Consider the following 22,037-nt stretch of genomic DNA (forward strand, 5'->3'; position numbering starts at 1 on the left):
CAGTTCTCATAAAGAACAGAGGAAAAATAAGGCATTTCAGATTCGTTGAAAAGTTAAGAGTTCCCTTCCTTGCGTTTTCATTTTATGAGATCTTCGGTAAAAGGAAAATGTTTTGATTTCTTTCTTTTTTTTTTTCCTATACACAATTCACAGTAGCCAGTTCAGGGGACTAAGAACCATCCTGAGACACTGATGAGACAGTAAGGGACCCTAGAGACGGGTGGCGTCTTCTCTTCCTCCCAGTATTCCATAGGCAAGTGTCGAGTTCATGTGCTGGCAGGCTTCCAGCTTTTAAAGCCTTTAAAGCCTCCTCCATAAAAATAAAGTCAGTTCCCTTTAAAATTGGAAAATGATTTATAATGAGCTCAGAAGGGCTAGTTTCGTCCTCTAAAAAACCGTAAAGGTAGTGTGCAGATTAGTGCCTAGGGGTGTTCCACAGAGCCCTCTTAACTCTGCTCCAGTAAGAAAAAAAGGGGCATTTGGGTGTATAGTAAGGGTGACCCTCCCACAGCAGTAATTTTGGGGTAGCATATTCTACTCACCGATATGCAAGAGTGATGGATTCACCTTAGAAACCGATACTAATATTAAAAGTCACAGACATTCGTCCAAATCAGTGTCAAAAAGACCAGATCTTTTCTGTTTATCGTTTGCATCGTTTCAGTACAAATAAACCACTCAAGGGGCTGAAAAGAGAGCTCAGTACTTCCAGTGTGTGTCACATAGCATGGGGACCTGAGGTCAAATCCAAAAAGCCCGCATAAAATCCAGATGCAGCTCTCGTAACCCCAGCACGGGCAGCATGAAGTCAGAACGACCATGTTGGCCAAGAGGTCTAACCAGATCAGTAGGCTCCAAGTTCACTGAGAGATCCTGTCCTTCATGGAAGATGCCTGACGTCGACCTTTGCCCTCCACACTCACATGCACACCCATGTGATCATATATACATATATATATATGTATATATATTTATATATATATCATACATACACACACACACACACCATGCTCACACAGACACACAAAATGTACTGTACAGTTGATCCTTGAGTAACATATGCCGGAATTATATTCTGTAGAGATTTGCAACTTTGGGCAGACCCTCAGATGGACGTCACAGCCTAGAAACATCAAAAATAATATGTGGAAGTTCGACATGTCATCGATGGATAAAATATGTCTATAATATCAGTTATTGTTTATCATTATCATTTACTACCAAAATTCATACACATATTATTTTTTTTTAAATCAAGATTTATTAGAACTTAGGCACATGGACACTGCATAGACCGTGCGTGACGTCATTTACCATTAAGAGAAATCTAAACAAATGTAGATCTTTTAGCTCCCGGTTACCACTGTGGGGGGGTTAGAAATCAAAGTGGGATCTTTGACTTCACTTGGGACTGCGCCCTGCCCACCTCCCACAGTCCCTCAAGGATCCCCTGGGTAGAGCTGTGACTGCCCTGGGTTTCTCTGGGATGGTTGGTGATTCTAAAGCTGAGTCACCTCACTTGGCTTCCACTTGAGAATTAATCCTTGTGCTTGTCCAGAAGTTACCTTTCATTCTTGTGTGGTTTTACTGTGGTAAACGTCAGTATCCACAAATAGTAAGTATTACAGGAGTTAGATCGTATCTAGCGGGTGATGAAACAGGTCATTGGAACAAAACCTTTCGCGTGACTTCACCTGCCCACCAGAAACTTACAAAGTAGCTGGCCTCAGACTGCCTCGACGCACGGTGGCCAACCTGGGGCTGGAGAGGTCCAGCGGCCAAAGCTTTTTGACAAATGTTCTGTTTTAGTTCACGGGCAATGGGGGAGTACTTATTCATATGTGGGAAAGACAGAAGCGAACAGCTTTGTCAAGGAACACACATTGAACTCAAACAGTGAGGAGACTGGTGAGAGGCTCGTTAGAAGCAGGGTGGAGAAAAGAGGGGTAGTCCTTCATAAAGGAGACCAACTGCAGACACCTCTGGGCAAGGAGACGCTGGCCTCTCCCACCCTGCCTCCTGCTTCTCCTCACCCCAGCTGGAGAGTTCTAGAAGTTTCTGTGTATCCACAACTCTTCATTGCCACTAGTTTTGTTAGGGTGCCTTAAGTTTTACTGTGAACTCCTGTAGCATGCAGACCAGCAGTGGGTCTTCAAGGCTACAACAGAGCTGGGACTCCGTGGTTTTGCCTTTGCTGTTTGAGAAAGTAGCATGAGTGCATATCGTGGCTTGTCAGAGCCCCGTAGTAGACCGGCCTTCCTTGCCAGTGCATTGTGTGCCCCTGTTCATACAGCCCCTGTGGCACAGCATGACCCTTACAAACAGAGGCCCAGATAATTAGGTAAAGCCAGACACCCCACATTGAGGCTGTGAAAATTACTGGGTACGTTTTCGTCTGACACAGTTTGATGATAATTGTACGTACCTCAAAATCCCGTCAAGATATATATATTTTTTTCCTTTTCTTTGTAATTAATTTTTGCAGGCTTTAGGAGTGTATCATTCTTTTCTTTCGTGCTTAGGGGAACTTCCAGGGGTGAATTCGACGGCCGGATCCAACTGCTGCACTTGTAACTGCCAGTCAACCTTGCAGGCCATTCTCCAAGAACTCAAGACCATGAGGAAATTAATGCACTTTCAAGCAGGTACACAGATCAGCCCTCCTCACGCGTCCTCTGCTGGTGATGTGTCACTGCCATCTCCGCTTGTATGCATTGTCCTTTTGTCCCGCGCTCCTCCCACCTTGCCGTCTGTCTTGCTGTGCCTTTTCAAGTATTCTTTTTCCCTACCCTTTCAACAACCTGCGATTTTTGTCTTTTTCTTTTCTTTTTTTTTTTTTTAAGCAAATCAAACACATTTTGTTACCCGCCCCTAATACTGCTGCTGGGCACACATGCGTGAACTCAGCATACTGCATCTCCTGATCTCCTGGTACTTCACAAACGCTAGTTAATTAAATTTTGGAATATCTTACGTGCGAGAGCCCTTCAGGAAATGCAGGCTTCCCCCGTTGAGGAGGCTCAGGGACGAGAGCAAATGAGAAGCACCGAGCCCCAGGCTCTGCCTGTGACTTTCGGCTTGCACTAGGGCAGAGATGGTGAGGCACACCTCGTGTCTGTCTGTCCTGTCTGCTTCCTTCCCTTGGCTCTTCCTTCTCTTTGTCAAAAGGGAACAACCAAATAGGGTGCGAACCCCCAGTTTCTCACCTTCTAGCTGGACGATTTCTAGGCTCCCCGTTCTCATCTGCGAGCGAGCGAGTGTCAGTGTCTGATCCACAGGGCTGGTTTTTTTGTTTTTTTGTTTTTTTTTTTTTTTTTTTTTTTTAAATGTGGTGAACATGGCAGTAGTCAATGAGACGTGTAAGGCGGCCTGCACACCTCTGTTCTTTTCAGGGCCCCACAGCACCCGGTAGAAGTTTGGAAGTCAAGGTCTTTGTTTAGCGATTCATTTTCTAATTGCCACCATCGGTAAGGAACCTGGGATTTTTATTTCATTACATAGGCAAGAATAACAGGACCCTCCAGACAGCAGAGACTGCTTGGTGCTGTTCGTGTGGAACAGCAGGATACAAGCCCAGGCCTGTGGTGATGGGCCTGCCGACCCTCCCCACAGTTCACAAAGCCGGCTCTCAGAAAGCTTTCAGTAAGAGCTTCACATGTGGTTTTTTTTTTAGATTTTATTTATTGTATATGAGTACACTGTGGCTGTCTTCAGACACACCAGAAGAGGGCATCAGATCCCATTACAGATGGTTGTGAGCCATCATGTGGTTGCTGGGATTTGAACTCAGGACCTCAGGAAGAGCAGTCGGTGCTCTTAACCACTGAGCCATCTCTCCAGCCCCGGTGATGTGGTTCTTACTTACTTACTTAGTACTTTCACATACCAGTCACCCACCATCACATTTTTAAAGAAAGCAAAAAGGATTTATTTCTGGAAAATATCTTTTTAAGGATTGAACACGGTCTCATCCCAACGCAAAAATGAGCATTTGGTGGATAAGTCTAGGTAAGCTTTTCACTCGCCTTGTCCCACCATGCTAATCAGTGTTCTTGCTAACCGGGCCAAGGTTGGGTCTCCTACACGTGGGCCCCAGAAAGAAAGCTTACCTTATTCTGTTAGTCGCTGTTCACAGAGGGAGAATCTCTTAGTGCTTAAGAAAATATGCATATGAAATCGTAATGATTTATTTTGTTACTTAAGCTCCTTACTGCTGAAATGGCAAACTGCGGGTTGCGCCCGGGTAGATCCTTGACTGGGAGCCTTTTTAGAATCTATTAAGTAAATGCTACCTTCTCGCTGTGTTTTCTCTTCTGAACCTTTGCAGATTAATGAGGCAAGTGATTCCAGAGCTATGAGGAATAAAAAGAGGATAAATGGAATAAATGATTCTCCTTTAATTTTCTTAAACTTTAAAAAAAAAAAAAACTCACATTACGTGGGCAGATTTACTTAAGGGCTATCGCCCGTGGGATTTAGATTTAAATTCTATTTTGAAGGCTTTACCTTTATTTTTCACAGAGAACTTAGACCAAGCAGCGAGAGCTAGTGCAGGAAAATGGGGCTCTTTCAAGACTGGCAGGAGAAGCAAGACTCGATAGCCCTCTGTCTGGACATCAAAGTACTGGAAAGAGTGATCTTAGAAAGGGCGTGGGCCTGGGGGCTGCAGCTTAGCTGCTCCGGATGGTGGTCGCTAGAGTCCATTTGACCCTTGGGGACAAGACAGGCTATCCTAGAATCAAAGTGCATATGGCTGTATGGGAGAGTTGCTAGAGAAGCCTTGTAACAATATCGATGCCCTGGCTCTACCCCAGGATGCTCTGACCCACTGAGTCCAGGACAGATTATTAAGGATTGGGGTACTTTTCAAAATGCTGCACTGATTCTAAAGTATATCTGAGATCTAGAACCATTGTCGCTAATCACCACAGGCATAGTCAAAAAGGCCACTATCCAGGTAGCTGCTTCCAGAACTTAGCAACTGCCTTCCAGTGCAGAGATAAGAACATATTTGAATCATAATAAATAGTCTTGATCTTTTAAGACCGCTAGGAAATAAGTAAGAGGAAGCAATCTGGGTTGATGTGCCTTTAAGGACTTAATTTTCCTGTGACTCGTGTTTGTAGATTGCTTTCTGTTTAGGGAAAAGGCAGGCATTTCTAGCACTCTTATTTAGGAAGCCATGTTGACAGATGGGAAGTTGATGCAAATTGAAACCATATTTTCCTCTGTCCCATTCTGGTTGATAGACACTCCTTCTCAGAGTATGCTGTCTTGGATTCTTTAAGTACATGTTCAGTGTGAGCACTTGGTCACTGTACTACTTGTAGATTCGCTAATTCGCTTAGAATGGTCGTTCCCACTCCTCGTTATGTAAGAGAGAGGCCTAGGGAAGCAGGCAGCTTGGTTAGATACCGGGGAATGCAGTGTGCAGAGGTGGTTGACGGGCAGAGAACACTTGACGAGGAAGGATAAGATAACGGCTGTTCCGTGTGCTTACGCACCCAGTCCTAGTCTAGATGGAGTCCTTCCAAACTGTTTCTTTCAGCCCTGCCCAGATGATCGTCATCCTGGCCCTTCTAGGCTGTAATCCATCAGCTGAGCTCCCAGGGACATTAGGGCTTTTGCTAAGATGGGCTTACGGGACAACATGAGCATCCATACCTAGATTTAAGTTCTGGAGTTCTCATTCAAACCTGCCGCACGGTCACGAAGCCATGTTCTTTCCATAGCTCTTAACCCTTGCCCTCCACTGGAGCCAGGATGCCGTACTGGTCCCATGATCCAGTGTGGTCAGAGCTGTGTCTCCTGGTGACACTCTGCTGTTAGGACTTTAGGGTGCCGAGTGAGACGTATCTGCCCGTTCTCCATCCTGAGGGAGCCTCCCCTCAGAGTCGGTTTGTAAATCGCAGGGACAGGCCAGGGTAGGTTTTCCTCAGACCCAAGTGCCTGTACCATATCTGTGTTTATTGTCCACAGTTGGAACTCAAAACAGACAACAACCCCCAATTTCCCTTATGTGCTCCCAGCGAACCGCCGTCTCACGCAAGAGAAATAAAAAGAAAAAGGTGCTCCCGAAGGCTGCGGAACCTGTGACTACTGTGAAACCAAAGCCTAGTCCCTCGGAAATTGAGAAGCCAGCAGCCGTGGCCACAAGGCCACCTGGTCTCCAAGCTGCAGAGTGCGCTTCCGCTGAGGAGAACCACATCTTGGGATTTGGCATTGTTCTCAAATCGCCGTCCTCAGATGTAAGTTGATATTTTTCTGGCTGCCAACCTGGGTTGATAGAAGTCTCTGGAACTTTACAGTATTAAGACACTTTCCACTCAACTAGTTCTGCCCCCGGAACAAGTAGGTAGGTATGCGTGTGAGAAGGAGGAGGAGACTAATAAGACCCTTATCTTTGAAAGAAGAAGGGTGTGTGGTAAATAATCTGCTCCCTAATTTCCCTGCGATTTTTTTAATTTCCAAGCGGCAGTTTTCAATTTCCTCAGTGTAGAAAACGAAGAGAACGTAATTAAATCTTTTGTAGGTGGGCATGGACGAACAGAAGCATCCAGATAAGGGCATACCTTTGTGGAAACACAGACGAAGGGCAAGAAAGGAGCAGCGGTGCTAATTCTGTTTTGCAGAAGCAAGCCACACTGCTAATTAGGTGGCAGCGGCGTGCCATTCACTCCGTGTAATGATAGGTTAACGCTCTGCAAAGGTTCGCTATTTTAATATCGCGGCTAGAACTGTCGTTGCAGACTGGGACGGTAGATTGCATCCGAGATATCCATCTGACATGCTCTTTTATATTCCTGGGCCCACAGACGAGTTCCTATCATCACGCGCTGAATTTGCAGCTGCACACTCTCCTTACGATATCCTTGTCTGAAGTGCGTTTGCGCTGCGGCCCCAACTTGTCAGAGTTCTTAAAATAAACAAGGAAAAGCGATCTGTTGTCACCAGATTGCGTAGGATGGGCTCCTGCTGAGAACTCCCACAGACTCCTATAAGAAGGGAGTCCCCTCACCCCCCAACCCCCTGAACTTTAAATAAGAAACAAATTGCTGATTTCCTTAAGCAGTTGCTAGACGGTTCCCTAGCTGCATCCACGGTCCAGCCTCTAGTGGAAAGAATCAATCTCACTGTGTTTTCACACCAGCTCAACTCTTTATGTTTTTCTTTTCAAAGATTTTATTTACTTATTTTTTTAATGTATGTGAGTGCACTGTCGCTGTCTTCAGACACACCAGAAGAGGGCATCAGATCCCATTACAGATGGTTGTGAGCCACCATGTGGTTGCTGGGATTTGAACTCAGGACCTCTGGGAGAGCAGTCAGTGCTCTTAACCACTGAGCCATCTCTCCAGCCCCTCATTGTGTTTTCAGTCTAAAAAATTCTTGGCACTTTCTTCTAATCCTCAGTGTTCTAAGAGGCATTTGTTTTTATCATACGTATGTGCTACGGCCATTAAACTCTTCAAAACTCATGTTTAATTTACAAAGTCCTTTGGTGATAAGCTTTAGTATGAGACCAACTCCCTTGTTTGATTATATTGTATCATTGAAACAGCTAAGGCCTGGTTCAAACCCTAGGTAAACCGTATATTTGAAAACAGATACATTATTCTATAATAATCATAAATTATTATAAAGTACAGTTACGCTGATTTGGACAAACTGTCATATTTTCCTTAAAATTCTTTTCTGATAGGCACTGGTATAGTAGAAACAGTAGTTGAGACCGTAGGTCATCTCCTATGTAGGTGTGTCTACTGCCGTTAACAACTGAATTCTCCCCTTTTATTGTTAAGGTCCAAGTGTATGTTAGCGATAAATCGGAGGTCTGGTAAAGACCCTGTGTACATTACAAAGTAGAGTAGAATTCTTATTAGTTTTCCCAACATCAGTATTTGTTTATTTCCTCTTCTTTTCCAGAATTATTTATTTTATGTATATGAGTACACTGTAGTTGTCTTCAGACACACCAGAAGAGGGCATCGGATTCCATTACAGATGGTTGTGAGCCACCATGTGGTTGCTGGGATTTGAACTCAGGACCTCTGGAAGAGCAGCCAGTGCTCTTAACCACTGAGCCATCTCTCCAGTCCGTATTTGTTTATGTAATACATGCAAACCATTTACATTTTTATTCGTGGCTGGTTCTGGCACTTCTTACCAAAAAAACGATCTTTAGACGATAGCATGATCCTAAAAACAGGCAGGAGGGCGTCATCCCTTCAATGCATAAGTGAGCTTCACCTGTAGAACTCAGCGGTGAGTCCGGGAATGCGATGCAAAAGCGCTATCAGTGGGGCGTTCACAGGTCCAGGTCAGGCTGGCCCCAGCAGTTCCTGGGACAAGGAGTGGGACTTGAATTCCAGAAGAATGGACTCTCTGTGCTCAAGTGTCCAACCTAGGCCCCTTTCTAATCTTTTAGTATTTCTTAGGTATGAAGCTATAAAAATGTCAGTGGAAGTCTGGAGGGAATAATTCTTCTAATTTTTTAGAGCAACTGTCCTATAAAACGTGTTGGAGAAAACACAGAGCGGGGGTTGAGGGGGGATCTTTGCTTTAGAAAATGGGCCCTGAGAAGTCTTCAGCGTCCAGAGGCCTTCGGTCATAGCACTGGGCGTTTTGTCCGGTGTTTCTCCGGTAGCTGAATGGCTTTTTTCACAGGGTGATTCCAGGAGAGAAAACCTGGATGCTGCCCATGAGGCATGGTCCATCTTCATCTGGGATCACAAAGGAGCCACCAGTGAAGGTTTCGTGTAGAGGAGCAATCTGCCGGTGTGAGGGTGGTGCCTGGCGTCCATTATGAATGACTTGACAGATAAAGAAGGGGAAGCTAGAGCAGCGGTTCTCAACCTGTGGGTGGTGACCTCCCTTCCCCCTCTGCCTCCCAGAGCGGACCGTGCCTTTCACAGGGATCGCATATCCGATATCCTGCACATCATATTAACACCCCGATTCATAACAGTAGCAAAACCACAGTTACAAAGTAGCAAAATGATTTTATGGTTGGGTGGGGGGCTCACCACAGCTATTGGGAGCTGCGTTATAGGGTCACAGCCTTAGGAGGGTTGAGAACCACTGTACTAGAGTTCAGCCCAAAAGGAAAAAAGATCCCTGTGGTTAACCAGGCAAGAGGGATAAGCCCGAAAGTGAAGTGAGGGCCGCTGAGAGGACAGACTGCTTGCCCAAGGCAAAGCAAATGCCTGAGTTTGGTTTGGGGAAGCAGGTGGGTGGCTAGCCCTTACCAATAGCTTCGCTCACTTGACTTCATCATCCTCAACCATTCTTCAGACCCAGAGGAGGAGAGAGTAGGGTCAAGCACCACACCTCTGCTAATTGCTTTCCTAGATTAAAAACAAACAAAAAAAACCCTGTGAATCATCCTTAATTATTCACACTGTATTAAGTTACTCTTTTACGTTTACTTGTCCTGTCACACAAATACAATATTCACAGCGCACACCCAAGTGTAACAGCCCGTGTGGTTCTCGGGGTCCCCGTAGGTAGCACGTCTTCTGGGTGACTATTATCTCTCCCTCAACACAGGGATGCACAAAGCTCTAGCCAGGCCCACTGAAATATCAACACATTAAATGATAGGTCGTGTATGGGGACATCCTTAATAAGTGTAATTTACTTCATCTGCGAATGATAAAGTCTCTACTCATGCATGAAACACCTTGTTCGAAGTAACCTTAAAAATATAGGCTTCAGCTGTAGCCCGTTCCTCCGTGTTTCTGCCATTTCCTTGTCTGTCCCTCCTCTCTACCTCATACACTGCCAGAGCTCTAAGCTAGTTTGAGCAATTCTCCTTTATGGAGGAAACTTCTGTGGATTTTTTGTTTATTCTGAATCACTTCCATGATTTTGTATCCTTCTACCCCAGCTGCTCAAGAACAGGGTCCTGTATTTTAAAAGCAATAATACTCATGTGGCATCCTGGGTGACATAACTCATCTCATTTAATTCTTCCTGTTATCGAGAGCCTGCCTGCACAAGTTGGCAGGGTCAGATGAGGTCAAACTAATTCTCCACTCCAAGCCTGTCCTCTGGCCTTGTTCCCTGTAAGAAAGACCCTGGGAGACCATTTTAAATACATGCACTTCGTCTTGTTTTTATTGCTTTATATGTACTGGTATTCTGTCTTCATGCATGTGTGCACACCATGTGTATGTCTGGTGCTCATGGAAGTCAGAAGGAAGTGTTAGACTCCTTGGAGTTAAGGACAGTTGGGAACCACCTGTGGGTGCTGTGAGTCGAACCCCAGTCTCCTGAAAAAGCATCCACTGCTCTTCTACATGGAGCTACCGCTCCAGCCCTCAAGCACATAATTCTTTATGACGGATTGGTACTTGATAGGGAGCCAGATGGTTAGACGATGGCTCTTTAGTCCTGTTTGCTTGGCGCTTTCTTAGGGGGCCAGCAAGTGGTTAAAAGAGCAGACCCCTAGCTTAGGATCTCAGCTGTGTGGCCCTGAGCAAGCGAACCCTGTCCTTCCCTCAGCTTCCTCCCTGTAAAAGGGGACAGTAATGCTTGCTTCCTCACAGAGTTGGCCTCCCGGAAGAATTGATGACGCCTTCTGTGGAAAGCACTTAGAACAGCGCCTGGCACGTTGTGAGCACACGATAAATATTGGCTATTTTTTTTTCTAACCTTACCATTCCTAGCTTTAGAGGAATAAATGTAAATATGGTTAAGTAAATGTAGCAGCCTGTACGAACGATCAGATGCGTGTGAACAGATTGCACTTTTGAGGAGGAAACAGCTAAGGGGTGTGGGGGTTCACATTTGTAACATGACTATTTGACCCTTTTCAAGTTAACACAGAATCCAGACCTAAGTTACACAGACTCGAAAGCAGAAACTGAAAGCCAATTCTGAAATTCAAATACGCGACTTGATTCTCTTTTCATGAATTCACAACACAGTGCTCTCTGAGACCAAACAGTCCGCTCCCCTCTTACACTCACAGCTGTTGGACGCCAGGTTCGTTGATCACTGTTTCTCAGAGCGGGTATCACGCCTGAGCTATGTTAGTTTTATGTTTGTCAACGGTTGACTTCTGTTTTGTTTGGTTTGCTTTATTGAACCACTCAGATAAGCTTCAAAAACCTACTTCGTAATTTTTGACCATAGAAAATGCTTTTATTCGATGGAGTTATCATAAACACTCTCCACTAATTCCAGGTTGCATAAATTCTGACAGAAGACAAAGGATGACTGACGACCCATCGGTTTGAGATAATTTTGTTAATCCTGGTTTCGTATGCTTCTTAAGTGATTTTAAACGCACTGGTGCCTGCAACAAAAATAGCTCCTTAATTCAATGTGCTTTCCTGATAACATCTTATCTCCATAGATAACACGTTCTGCTAGGATCAATTAAGGTAGATCACGGAAACCATTTTCCATTTACTTGTTGACATTAAGGAGTATGTGCGTGAGAGCCTCAGTTTCTATGGTAGGCCCTCGGGTTCAAATGCTTGCCTGGTTATATTAGTCGGATGATCTTTTAACAAGCTCCTCCACCCCTTGGTACTAGGTTTTGCGGGTGAAACTTTGGAATAATAATGGGAGCCACTTCATGGAATGAGAAAATTGATACGTTCTGTGTTTCCCTAGAGCACAGACTATAACAAGTAACAAGTATCAATTATATCACTACTTTCCAGGGGGCTCTAAAGAGAACGTAATAGTCTTTGCTCTTTAAGGAATACGTGGGAGACATTTGCAAACAGCACTTGCAGTGTCATCGGATGCAAGGCCCAGTCCGTCAGAATGTCTCCAGAAAACTGGGAAGAACGGTACTTCTCTACCTGGAAGGTCAGAGATAAGAGTCTCACCATGGGCATCTTCTCAGAGGACCAATTTCCGTGGAGTTAGGGGAGAAGAAGCTAGGCGGTGGTGTTAAAATCTTACATACTGTCCATTTAACTCAATCGTCTTGAACATAAATCAGGCCTTAATGTTCAGAACCATGATTTATTACCTGAGAAGGAAAAGGCTAACCCCATCTCCGAAAGGCTAGAACCTCCCATTATGCAAATGCATGGAGAGACGTTTAAGGGACCAAATCGTCTTTTCTAAAATCTCAATTCTACCAAATTTTATCAGAGAAACATAAAAGAATTAGACCTCCAATGATTTTTTTTCCCCTAGTCGGTAGTAAATATATGCTGTGATCATTACACTTGCTTTTTTTCATAGAAATTGTGTTAAGCACTTTTAATATCGGTCTTGACGAAGTGCAGCCAGCGGCATCCGTTCTGTTAGCACTGGGGATTCTCAGTTCAGCTACATCCGTAGGCCTTGCTTTTGCCGAGCTGACAGCAGTAACAGACAGAGGCTGAGCCAGCCAGAGTCCACCCTGCCCCAGAGTCAGCTGATCGTGGGCCAAGTGCCAGGAGGTCCGGTTAAGAAATGGTGATGGTAAATCTACTGGGAGCAGATTTGATTTGCAGGATACAATGTTAATTGTTCTTATAAAGAAAAAGAGAGATAACATTTATGAGCAAAACAAAATCAGTTACAGGTTTTGTGTGTTTCAGACTTTTTTCTTTTGGGCAGTGGTGGCCCAGGCCTTTAGTCCCAGCACTTGGGAGGCAGAGACGGGCAGATCTCTTTTGAAGCCAGTTTGAGGCCAGCCTGGTCTACAGATCAAGTTCCAGTATAGCCAAGGCTACACGCATACACACACACATGCACACACACACACATGCACACACGCACACGCACACGCACAAAACCCTGTCTCAAAAGCCCAATAATAATAGTAATATTATTATTAATAATAATTTTTCTTTCATTATACATTATACATTATAGTATTGCAAACAGGCAGCCTAACAGTATCTTTGAAATATCATTATCAGTCCTGCGTTAGGCTTTGTGGGGGCAGAAAATCCATCTTCCTCAGCAGAACCCAATTGTTCATCTGTAGTTTTTTTTTTTGTTTGTTTTTTTTTTTTCTATTCTTTTTTTTTGAGCTGGGGATCAACCCAGGGCCTTCAGCTTGCTGGCAGGCAAGCTCTACCACTGAGCCAAATCCCCAACCCCCATCCGTAGTTTTCTTTAAGGCTCCATCCTGAGCCTCTCTGAGACTTGACCAGCTGGCCCGACTCCCTGGTCCTCACCTCACATCACCTTAGGCAAACAGCCTTGTGCGTGTGCATGTGAAGGTGAGTCTTGCACAACGCGGAGCTGGGAGAATCGTCGTGTATCACTTATTAATTTAACAGTTGCAAATCCGGCTCTAGTGCCCACTAAAAGCGTCTGTGCACTCCTTTCCGCTTAACCATGACTGACTATGTAGTTTGATAATTGTCTGACTGTAATTTTGGACGATTGCTATCATATATAAAATAGCCTGTATCAGATGTGTCCCCTGACTGACTCGTTTATGTGATCTCTTTAGGCGTTTTATGATATGTTCATAGGAACTCAGGGGTGGCAGGGGACTAGGAGGTGTCTTTTCATTTATCTTGTTGTAAAATCTATTGCCTAAAGTACTTCCAAGCGAAAGGAACACCACACCGGAAATACAAAAAAACAGCATAGTCAGTATGGCTGTCCTTGGTCCAGGGACATTTTCAAGAGCCTAGGAGTCAGCAGTTTTCGCTCCCAGGACATCACCAGCGTGAGACGAAATCACACAGCTTGAGGCGTTCCCAGTGCTGATCCATTGCACTCAGTGGCCAAGGGACCTGAAATGAGCGGGACACCGCACGGTGGGGATTCATAGTGCACCCTGAAATTAATGACTGCAAACATTGTGCGTTGTCCCCGTAACTCGGATGTCACCGTTTACACATCTTTCAGCCACACTAGATGCTGCAAATTAGTTTATTATCTGCCTTGGCTCGAATCAAGTAGCGAATCTGCCGAGGAAAGCCTAGAGCATTTTTTTTTTTACGTTGCTTATTTGGAGAAGTGTTTGTTTTCATAACTGCTATCAGTCAGCAGATCTCATTTAAACCTCAGCCGATCAACAACAACAACAACAACAACAACAACAAAAAGATAATGATGCTACAGCTGGAGAAAGTGTTTTTAACCTGATTATAAATACACACGCAGAGCTGCGGTTCATTAGACGGCAATAACGTTCTGTGATTATGCTTATAAAGCAGGCTAGACGGCAAGATTTCATAGTGAAAACAAGATAATTAGTCTCATTTTTTTTTTCATGTTTTGGAGCATAAAGTTAGCTCCCCTCCTCTCCTCCTTTTCCTTAAAAGGAATTGGCGCTTTGTGTCCCCTTTACACATGCCTTAGTGCCCTGTCATTACCTGCGAAGAAGTCTGAACGGGCGTCAGGGAAGAGGATCAGGGTGACCACTTCCTCTGTAGAAGGAAAGGAAAACCCATGCTGCTGTCTGTGCAGTTAATCAGTCTGTGTTCTCCTCTGCGAGATGCTTGCAGGTGGGGGGGGGGGGGGGGGGGGGGGGGGGGGGGGGGGTTCATGTCCTCAAAGTGGAAAGATCAACTTAAGATAACAGCATTGGCCGGGCAATGGGAGATAGAACAAAAGCAACAACTTCGGCCACCGATGGTCCCTCTACAGTCGCACGCCATGCACTTCTAGTACCATCAGAGGCCTTGGCGCCACAGAAACCCCCAGGTGTCTACTTTTAGGCACCGTAATAGGTGCCACAAATAATAACCACACCGTGGCCTCCTAACTCTTCTCGTCAAGGCCCTGTTAAAGTGCCATCTCATCCTTTTCCCAGCCTGCATTTTCTCGTTCCCTTTCCTCCACGTCCCCGGCAGCCAGTCCTGTCTGACATTAGCACTGATAGCCCTTGCTGTCCGGTAGTGTTCCTCTCACCATGCAGTGTGTATGGTGGTATTCACGTCCACCGTGGCTGCAGAGCCAGCCTTGAATCCCTCTCCACAGAAGGGCCTTGGTAAGTAGGGATTGAGTCAGGTGCTCACCTCCCCGTGGATCCAGCATGGGGCTGGCAGACCACTTCCTCTGTGGAGGGAAAGGAAAACTCAGACCTAGTCACTGAATTCCTCCACAGCGTTTTGTTTACTCTGATACATATCCGCTGGGTGCTGACTGGATCCTTAGCATGCTAGATATAAAAGCTGTGCACCCCAGCTAGATAAATGCAGGGCAGAAAGTGCTGTAAGCACACTGCATAGAAAGTACCCTGCACACATCAAGAAGGGAGTGGCTAGTTCTGCCTGGTGTTCTCCTCGGGTCGGTGTTTCTGAAGATAGGCTGCAAGCCCTCCGGGGAAAATTTTGGAATTCTCCAAAGTCAGGTGCCTGAGTTTTAAGCACCCAGGGCTACAGAAATGAAACAAACTGCAGTTCTATCTCTGTCTTCTCTTGCGGCTTAAGAACTCCTGTAACCACCCTAGGTGGTCAAATGGCTGTAGGATACACTTGGTGGAGAGGGTTTTAATAGACTCTACCTGATACAGGAACTCCTACCAAAAATCTGAGATCGGTTCACTTGGAATCAAAGTTCACAGGATGTACGCAATGTAAAACCTTCTGTCTGATTATGATGGTAAAATTCTCCCCTTTCTAATCATTCCACATTGGGCTGCTTGGCTGGTGTTCCCTGGGCGCTTGCTGTGTGCCCATCCGTTTGCAGGAATTAGGAGTTCCGCCTCTGGCTCCTGTCAAGTACTTCTAGACCTTTGACCAGCAAGCAGCAAGATGCAAAAGTCAGGGGAAACCTGACAGCACTGTGCTTTTCAGTGATATTTACCAGGCGTTCAGAAGCCAAACATTAAATGGCAAAGCAGAATGGAAGAATGAGGTGACTTTCCGGATAATCCAGTCCAAAATTCCATTTTCAAGGAGCAAGGTCCAAACACCTTCCTTAGCTGTCTGAGTGATGTAGGCTATGCTCTGGATGCCCTTCACTCTATAGTGTGCTGGGTATACTGTAGGACAAACAAAATAAGTGAGCTCTGTTAACGAGGAGAGACTCTGACCCCAGCTCCTCACATCTAAGGGGCTGCCTTTCAGAGCTGCGCCTATGACATCTGGGGACTGACAGCGTGATTGACAGCACACACAGCGTGGGTTCGAGGTCCTTCGTCCTTTCACTGTGACGAAGTCTGCCCCTGCCATTTCTGTTCGCTCACATTGTCACCGTTTGTAGGCTTTCATTGGAGTAAACCATTTTATACCTGATAGAAGGAGCGGGGACCTGTGGGGACAGTTCCTGCATTTGTCACCTTAGGTGAAAGAAATTATTTGACATTTGAATTATCTTGAAGTCTTTTTTTTGGCACAAGCTTTTTTAGGCCTTAGTTTCACCGTTTATGGAAACCGGGCGGTTGCATCCGGGCGGTTCGTGTCTTTTTACCTATAGGATCGTATTACTGTGTGATGGCCCAGCCTTCTCTGAAATGTTTGCATGGCTCGAATCGTGTAAGCCTTACTGTTGGAGTTATCGCGCCCCCCTTCTGTGAGTTATAAGTGGTCATTGGTTTTGTAAATTGCAAAATCAGGCACGCAGAGCTGAGACTATAATTCAGCCGCTGATTTCCTTTTTTTTTTTTTTTTTGCACTTATGCCCAAAGGAAACTGCTCCACATCTTGCTTTTAATGAAATATTTCTCTTTGTATGTTTTTTTTGGTAGCCAGAAGTGCAACTTGCTGAAGGCTTCGATGTGTTCATGCCCAAGTCTCAGCTGGACTCTATACTGTCAAACTACACCCGCTCAGGAAGCCTTCTGTTTAGAAAACTGGTTTGTGCGTTTTTTGATGACAAGACTTTGGCTAACTCCTTACCCAACGGGAAGAGAAAAAGAGGGCTCAATGACAACCGGAAAGGACTAGACCAAAACATTGTGGGTGCAATAAAAGGTTGGTCTGCGTCGTTTCATTTTATGGGTTCATTGTTGAGTTTGCCTACGGGTAAAAAAAAAAAAATGCTAGGCTAACTAGACGCTAATTTAATTTGCTGTTAGCAACCTCCCCGTGGGTGTGACTCGTGTGTAAGCTCTGTCGGTCCCCACCCCAGATACTGTAGAATACTACTCAATGTGATAGTAGTTGTGGAACTCGTAGCTTCAGAACCAGTTTTATCTGCTGCAGAACCATAGACACTTGGTAAATGGGAATTATACATCATTTCCAAGAATGTCATCAGAATATGATTTTGGCAAAATTTAAGTAAGATTAAAACTTTAAGCATGAATAAGAATAAAACTGTGGTATAAGTTTTAGAAAGTAGTACATTTTTTTTGGAAAGTTTAGAAACTGTAACACCAGAACTGTATCGCATGTGCCAGATGTTTTAAATATAAGTGAAAGCCACTTACTGTCCCTCCCCACATATTCCTAGCCAACATGGTCCCTTTTGGAGTGTGACACATGCAGTTCTGCTTGTCACTTGGAAGGACAGTTTTGGTTCTTCCCCTTCACCTCCTTTGAACATGTGTCCATTCCGTCATAGTTTGGATACGCGTCTTCATCCGTGGCCACTTCCATAGCTCCCACCTAGTTCTTCCCTGTTCCATGACTGAGACGACTTTAGGAAGAGAAGCATTTAAATGTTAGTATCAGGAAGAACACGCTCCGAGTCTCACTGAACACAGCTACCGTGAAAATGAACTGGAGCTTAACTTAACCTCAAGTCTGAATGCTCTCCCTGGTTCAGTCTCTCCCTGGTCATGGCCGTCAGTGACGCTGACTCAGAGCTTTCCCTGCCTCCTCTCGATGGCCTTTCTCTTTCAGAACGAGTTCAATAATGCTTAAAGGATACTTGGAAATTCATGATTGACTTTATAAAATAATTCAATTTTTAAATGGAGTTAGCAAGGACCAGACACCCTTTGCTCATGGCCAGAAAGACATAGCCCTCATTAACAGGACATTTCTCATGGCCCGTCAGAACTTTTTTTTTTTTTCACGTAGAGTGACAGTGGAGTTCTATTAAGTAAGAAGCACTACAGAGATCGCCACAGCCTTTGCCATTTATGAAAAGCATGATTCAGCCTGCAGTGGCACTAAAACACGATTATAGAATTTGAAAAACCAGTCAATAACGTTACCAGGGCTCTCGAAATCGAGGAGGGAGCTGTTTCCCTCTCTGCAGACCGGGCCTTCTCAGGCACGAGGGTCAAGGCCGCCGATGCACTTCTGCAATACACACAGGCCTTGGTTTAATTTTCGTTCTTTTCCAGAGCAGTATATTAACATCGTAAAGGCACTTTGAAATTGGGAAACCATAAATGACCACATTTCATCGTGTGACGTTAGAGGAGCCTATGTAACAGATGTTAATGAAACACATCATTACAAGTAGACCGGCACATCAGACCCGGGCTTAAAAATCTTACAAACAGTAAGAGACTAGACATCAGACAAGAGTTTAAAAATATACTACGCCTGTTAAAAGAAGATATACCTTAATTTTTTCCAACCTTTTAATAAATATGGCAGCAAGACCCCTATCCCTAATACAAAGTAAAGCAAATCAGTCTAATGGAAGAATTCCACGTTTCCAGCCTGCCCACGACCTTATTTAAAACTCTCTTCTAGTTTTATTCTGTTGCTGTGATGAAAACACATATCTAGTTATAGACATATTCCAGTTTCTTTCTCTAATTACAAAAATAATTCATCCTGATAAAAATCTAATTCATAACCCTGAAAGGATTCCCACCCACTTCAAAGAGTACCCTCTGCCCTCCCCTCTCGCCATCTTGATTCAGCTGTGAAAACATCACCTGTCTGCTGGAAGACATTTTATTTATTTATTTATTGTACAGGATTCCTTCTGAGCTCCTTGAAAACATGATTTGTCTAAAATGTTCCTATTTCCTGGACCACTTGCGGGATCAGGAGACGCCACTGTCCAACGTGTTGATCTACCAATGACTTCAACTGAGGGTGGGTGGGAAGCAGCACGTGCTGGCTGAGTCTTTGTGGGAGCTTCCTCCCTGTGCCCTGAGACAGGCCCCCTGAGAGGAGTCCCTTGTCGTCAGGTCCTTGTAACTCCCTCGTTATTTTGTGTCAGATCATAAGAGAGGACTGGAGAGTGACGTCACATGCAGACAGTTACAAGCTAGCACTTACTCTGTGAGCTCATTGAGCTCGCTCCCCAATCCTTTTCTCTCCCTTAAGAGGAATAGTTAGAAACTTCTAGATCTTACTGGTTGTGGTATTCACTCTTCTTTCTCTGTATACTTGCCCTCTTAACCTGCCTGCTGTTAGCTTTTTTCATACTCAGACACTGAACTTTCATGGGATAAAGGGGAAACATTTCCTTCCTCTACACCCTTTGGCTTCTGTAAATTCCTGTGGAGTGAATGAGTAGGCAGAACTTTTGGTTTTCATCCTGACTTAGGTCTTATGTCACCAACATCTTGGATTAAGCGCCAAATAGTTTCATACTTCTTATAGCTAGTTGGGAATGACAGACGTCAAAATGACACTTGTAAATGTCTAATAAATGCATTCAGTAAACTGCCAGTGAAAGTGAAACTGTGGGAACCAAAATCTAATATAAATCTCTTAAGACCACACCTCCCAATACATCTTTCTTTGCCGTAGTTTTCTCTCAGTGGTTTTTGGCATGGGTTTTGCAGATGAATCTTGGAAGTAGGTATCACTGAAGGTCCTACAGAATAGCCATTTCTAGTGTTTCTTATGATCAGTAGAGGTAAGAGGGAAGAGTATCCTAACTCAGGTCTTCTGCGTGAGTTATCTGGAGATGTCATGAAATGACCTCTTCCTACATCCCAACCCCAAGGCTGTCTGGATTGTGATTACCACGTCTGTGTATTTGATAAAGATTGTGTGTGCATGTGTGTGCACACGTTAGTGTGCATTCTTCCCTATTCTGTCTCAGGAGGTCGTGAACCCATTGCGTATTACTTTGAGAAGTCTTATAAACTAGGGACAGAGAATGGGTACTCTTATAGACTCTCACATGTAAAACATAGCGGCGAAGGAACAAAAGGGATTAGAAGACTTAAAACACCAGTTGCAAAATGATACAATCTCTGTAAAATGCCCGTGGGCGGGAACAGAGGTGCCATGCAGACTTCATGTGCTGATTTACATATGTGTTCAACTCTCTTTGAATCTCTGGAATGAAACCAACTTAACTGCCCTGGCTGGTCATTTTTACGTGTTCTTAGATTTAGTTTGCAAGTGTTTTTAAAAGTTAGATTTATTTTATTTTTATGTTTCTGATTGTTTTGCCAGCATTGTATATATGTACCGCATGTGTACAGTGCTTTTGAGAGTCAGGAGAGGGCACCAGGTCCCCAGAACTAGAGTTTCCGAGTGCTCTCAGTAAGAGCAGGTGATGCTCTTAACCTCTGACTCTTTCTCCAGCTGCAGCTTGCAAGTATCTTATTGAGCTTTCTTTCATCGATATTCATCATTGAGATTGGTTTTCTGTTGTGTCTCCCTCTGGTTTCACCCTTGGTATTATGCAGCCTTCATAAAAGAAGTCCCGAATCTGAGGCGGATTACGCGAGGCGATATTTATTGTCCTGAAGAAGCTAGCTTTGACTGTCGATCATTTTTGAAAAGTGCACCAGGGGAAAAAGTTTATTAGGGGCTGATTAACAGAGCTTCTTGTGTGGTAATTCTTCCCATGACAATATCTCAAAAGCAAAGCATAAGCCCTCTTTGCCAAGATGATGCTTTTCACATAATTTTATGCATTAGTAGTGACTTCTACTTAATGATGATCCATTAAGAGATTAATGAGTAAGCGTGAACTAAGGTATTGCTAATGAAAGGACCCTTCATTGGAAAAACTAACCTGAAGCTTGGGAATGTGGCCTTGTGGTAGAGCTCTTGCCTAGCATAGGTGAAGCCCTGGGTTTGATCCCCTGAATGGTAAGAACAAAACAAATGAAGTATTAAAAGCCCTCACCTTAATATTTTGAGCATCAGGGAAGAGCTTAGCTCTTTAACTAGAGATTTAGAAGCACTGCTGGGAAAAGCTTGGATGGACTCATAACTGACTCGGTAGAGGTCATTCCCTCACCTCCCAGCATGCTGTCTCTGCAAAGGCTGCCATTGGCCCACCATTGTCTTTTCTGTGATACGCTCACTGGACCATGCCGTTTGACTTAAGGGTTACCTGTATGTGATGTTGACTGTCTGGAAGCCCTTCGAAAATAGTCATAACAGAGCATAACCGTAGTTATGATTCTTAATTTGGCTCTGTAGTAATTAAGTAAGAAAGTCTTTGCTATGTAACTGGGATGGAGTTTTGACTTCCCTTGCATTCAGCTGATATCACTGATGTCTGTCAAATGGAAAAGTGGTTGTTGGCTCTTGCTCTACCCTCTTCCACACAGTTGGCCACTCTTACCAGAGATCAGCGTTGTCTGTCTAGAGAGCCTTGAGGACCCAGACCTATGGGAGGGACAGCTTGTACATGGTGGTCTCCCAAAGAGTTCAAAGTTGAATGCCCATTATCTCTAACTTACACTGTCGTATGCTCATCAGAAAAGATCATCAAAAGCTCTCACTTTATCTCATGACTCTAGATGCTTTAGGTCCATATCTGTTGTTTGATAGGACTTCTATTTCCTGCAAATGGTACACTTTATGGTGAATTGATTTTTTTAAAAAAAGGAAGAAGTAACTGTTTGGAATATAGGTTAAATGTAATCCTCCAGCTAAAAATATTATTTTTAAAGGCTTATTATTAATTATTATTATTTGACCTCAGAGATTTGAATTTATATAGAAGTTGAGTTTATAGCTAGTTTATTCTTATTTTTTGATGGTAATTTTCCTGTGTTCCCAGAACTCCATGATACATTAGCTACAATTTGCAAATCTCTATAGTGATGATTTTATTTCTTTGTACAAAGGACAGAGGCTATAAGACATTTGAGTAAATTTACTTAGCTTAAACTTCCCCAAAGTGCTGGCACTAGAGTGGCCTCTGACTCCAAAGTCATAGTGTAGTATGTGGATTTTATAGAAATGTTTGAAATTAAACATTTCTCCCTTAAAATTTAACATTTTGGATTCTTTGTAAAATCTTGGAAGTTGGCTCTGCTGATGGTCTAAGACCAGTTGTTATTG

The 22,037-nt window shown here is 44.1% G+C and overlaps 1 protein-coding gene across 3 annotated transcripts in view; it reads left to right on the plus strand.

Moving 5' to 3' along the window:
• The window catches only part of Bend7 (BEN domain containing 7), an 81,508-nt gene that overhangs the window by 26,327 nt on the left and 33,144 nt on the right, over positions 1–22,037 (plus strand). For 2 of the 3 annotated variants that reach the window (XM_032884957.1, XM_032884958.1), the window contains exons 4-6: positions 2,523–2,645; positions 5,980–6,248; positions 16,610–16,835. In XM_032884957.1, the coding sequence (XP_032740848.1) occupies positions 2,523–2,645; positions 5,980–6,248; positions 16,610–16,835 (618 nt within the window). Of the gene's footprint in view, positions 1–2,522; positions 2,646–5,979; positions 6,249–16,609; positions 17,053–22,037 lie in introns of those variants that run through there. The other variant, XM_032884955.1, reaches the window with a different exon arrangement.

This window comes from Rattus rattus, chromosome 14, assembly GCF_011064425.1.
Source record: "Rattus rattus isolate New Zealand chromosome 14, Rrattus_CSIRO_v1, whole genome shotgun sequence".
Taxonomy (NCBI): Eukaryota; Metazoa; Chordata; class Mammalia; order Rodentia; family Muridae; genus Rattus; species Rattus rattus.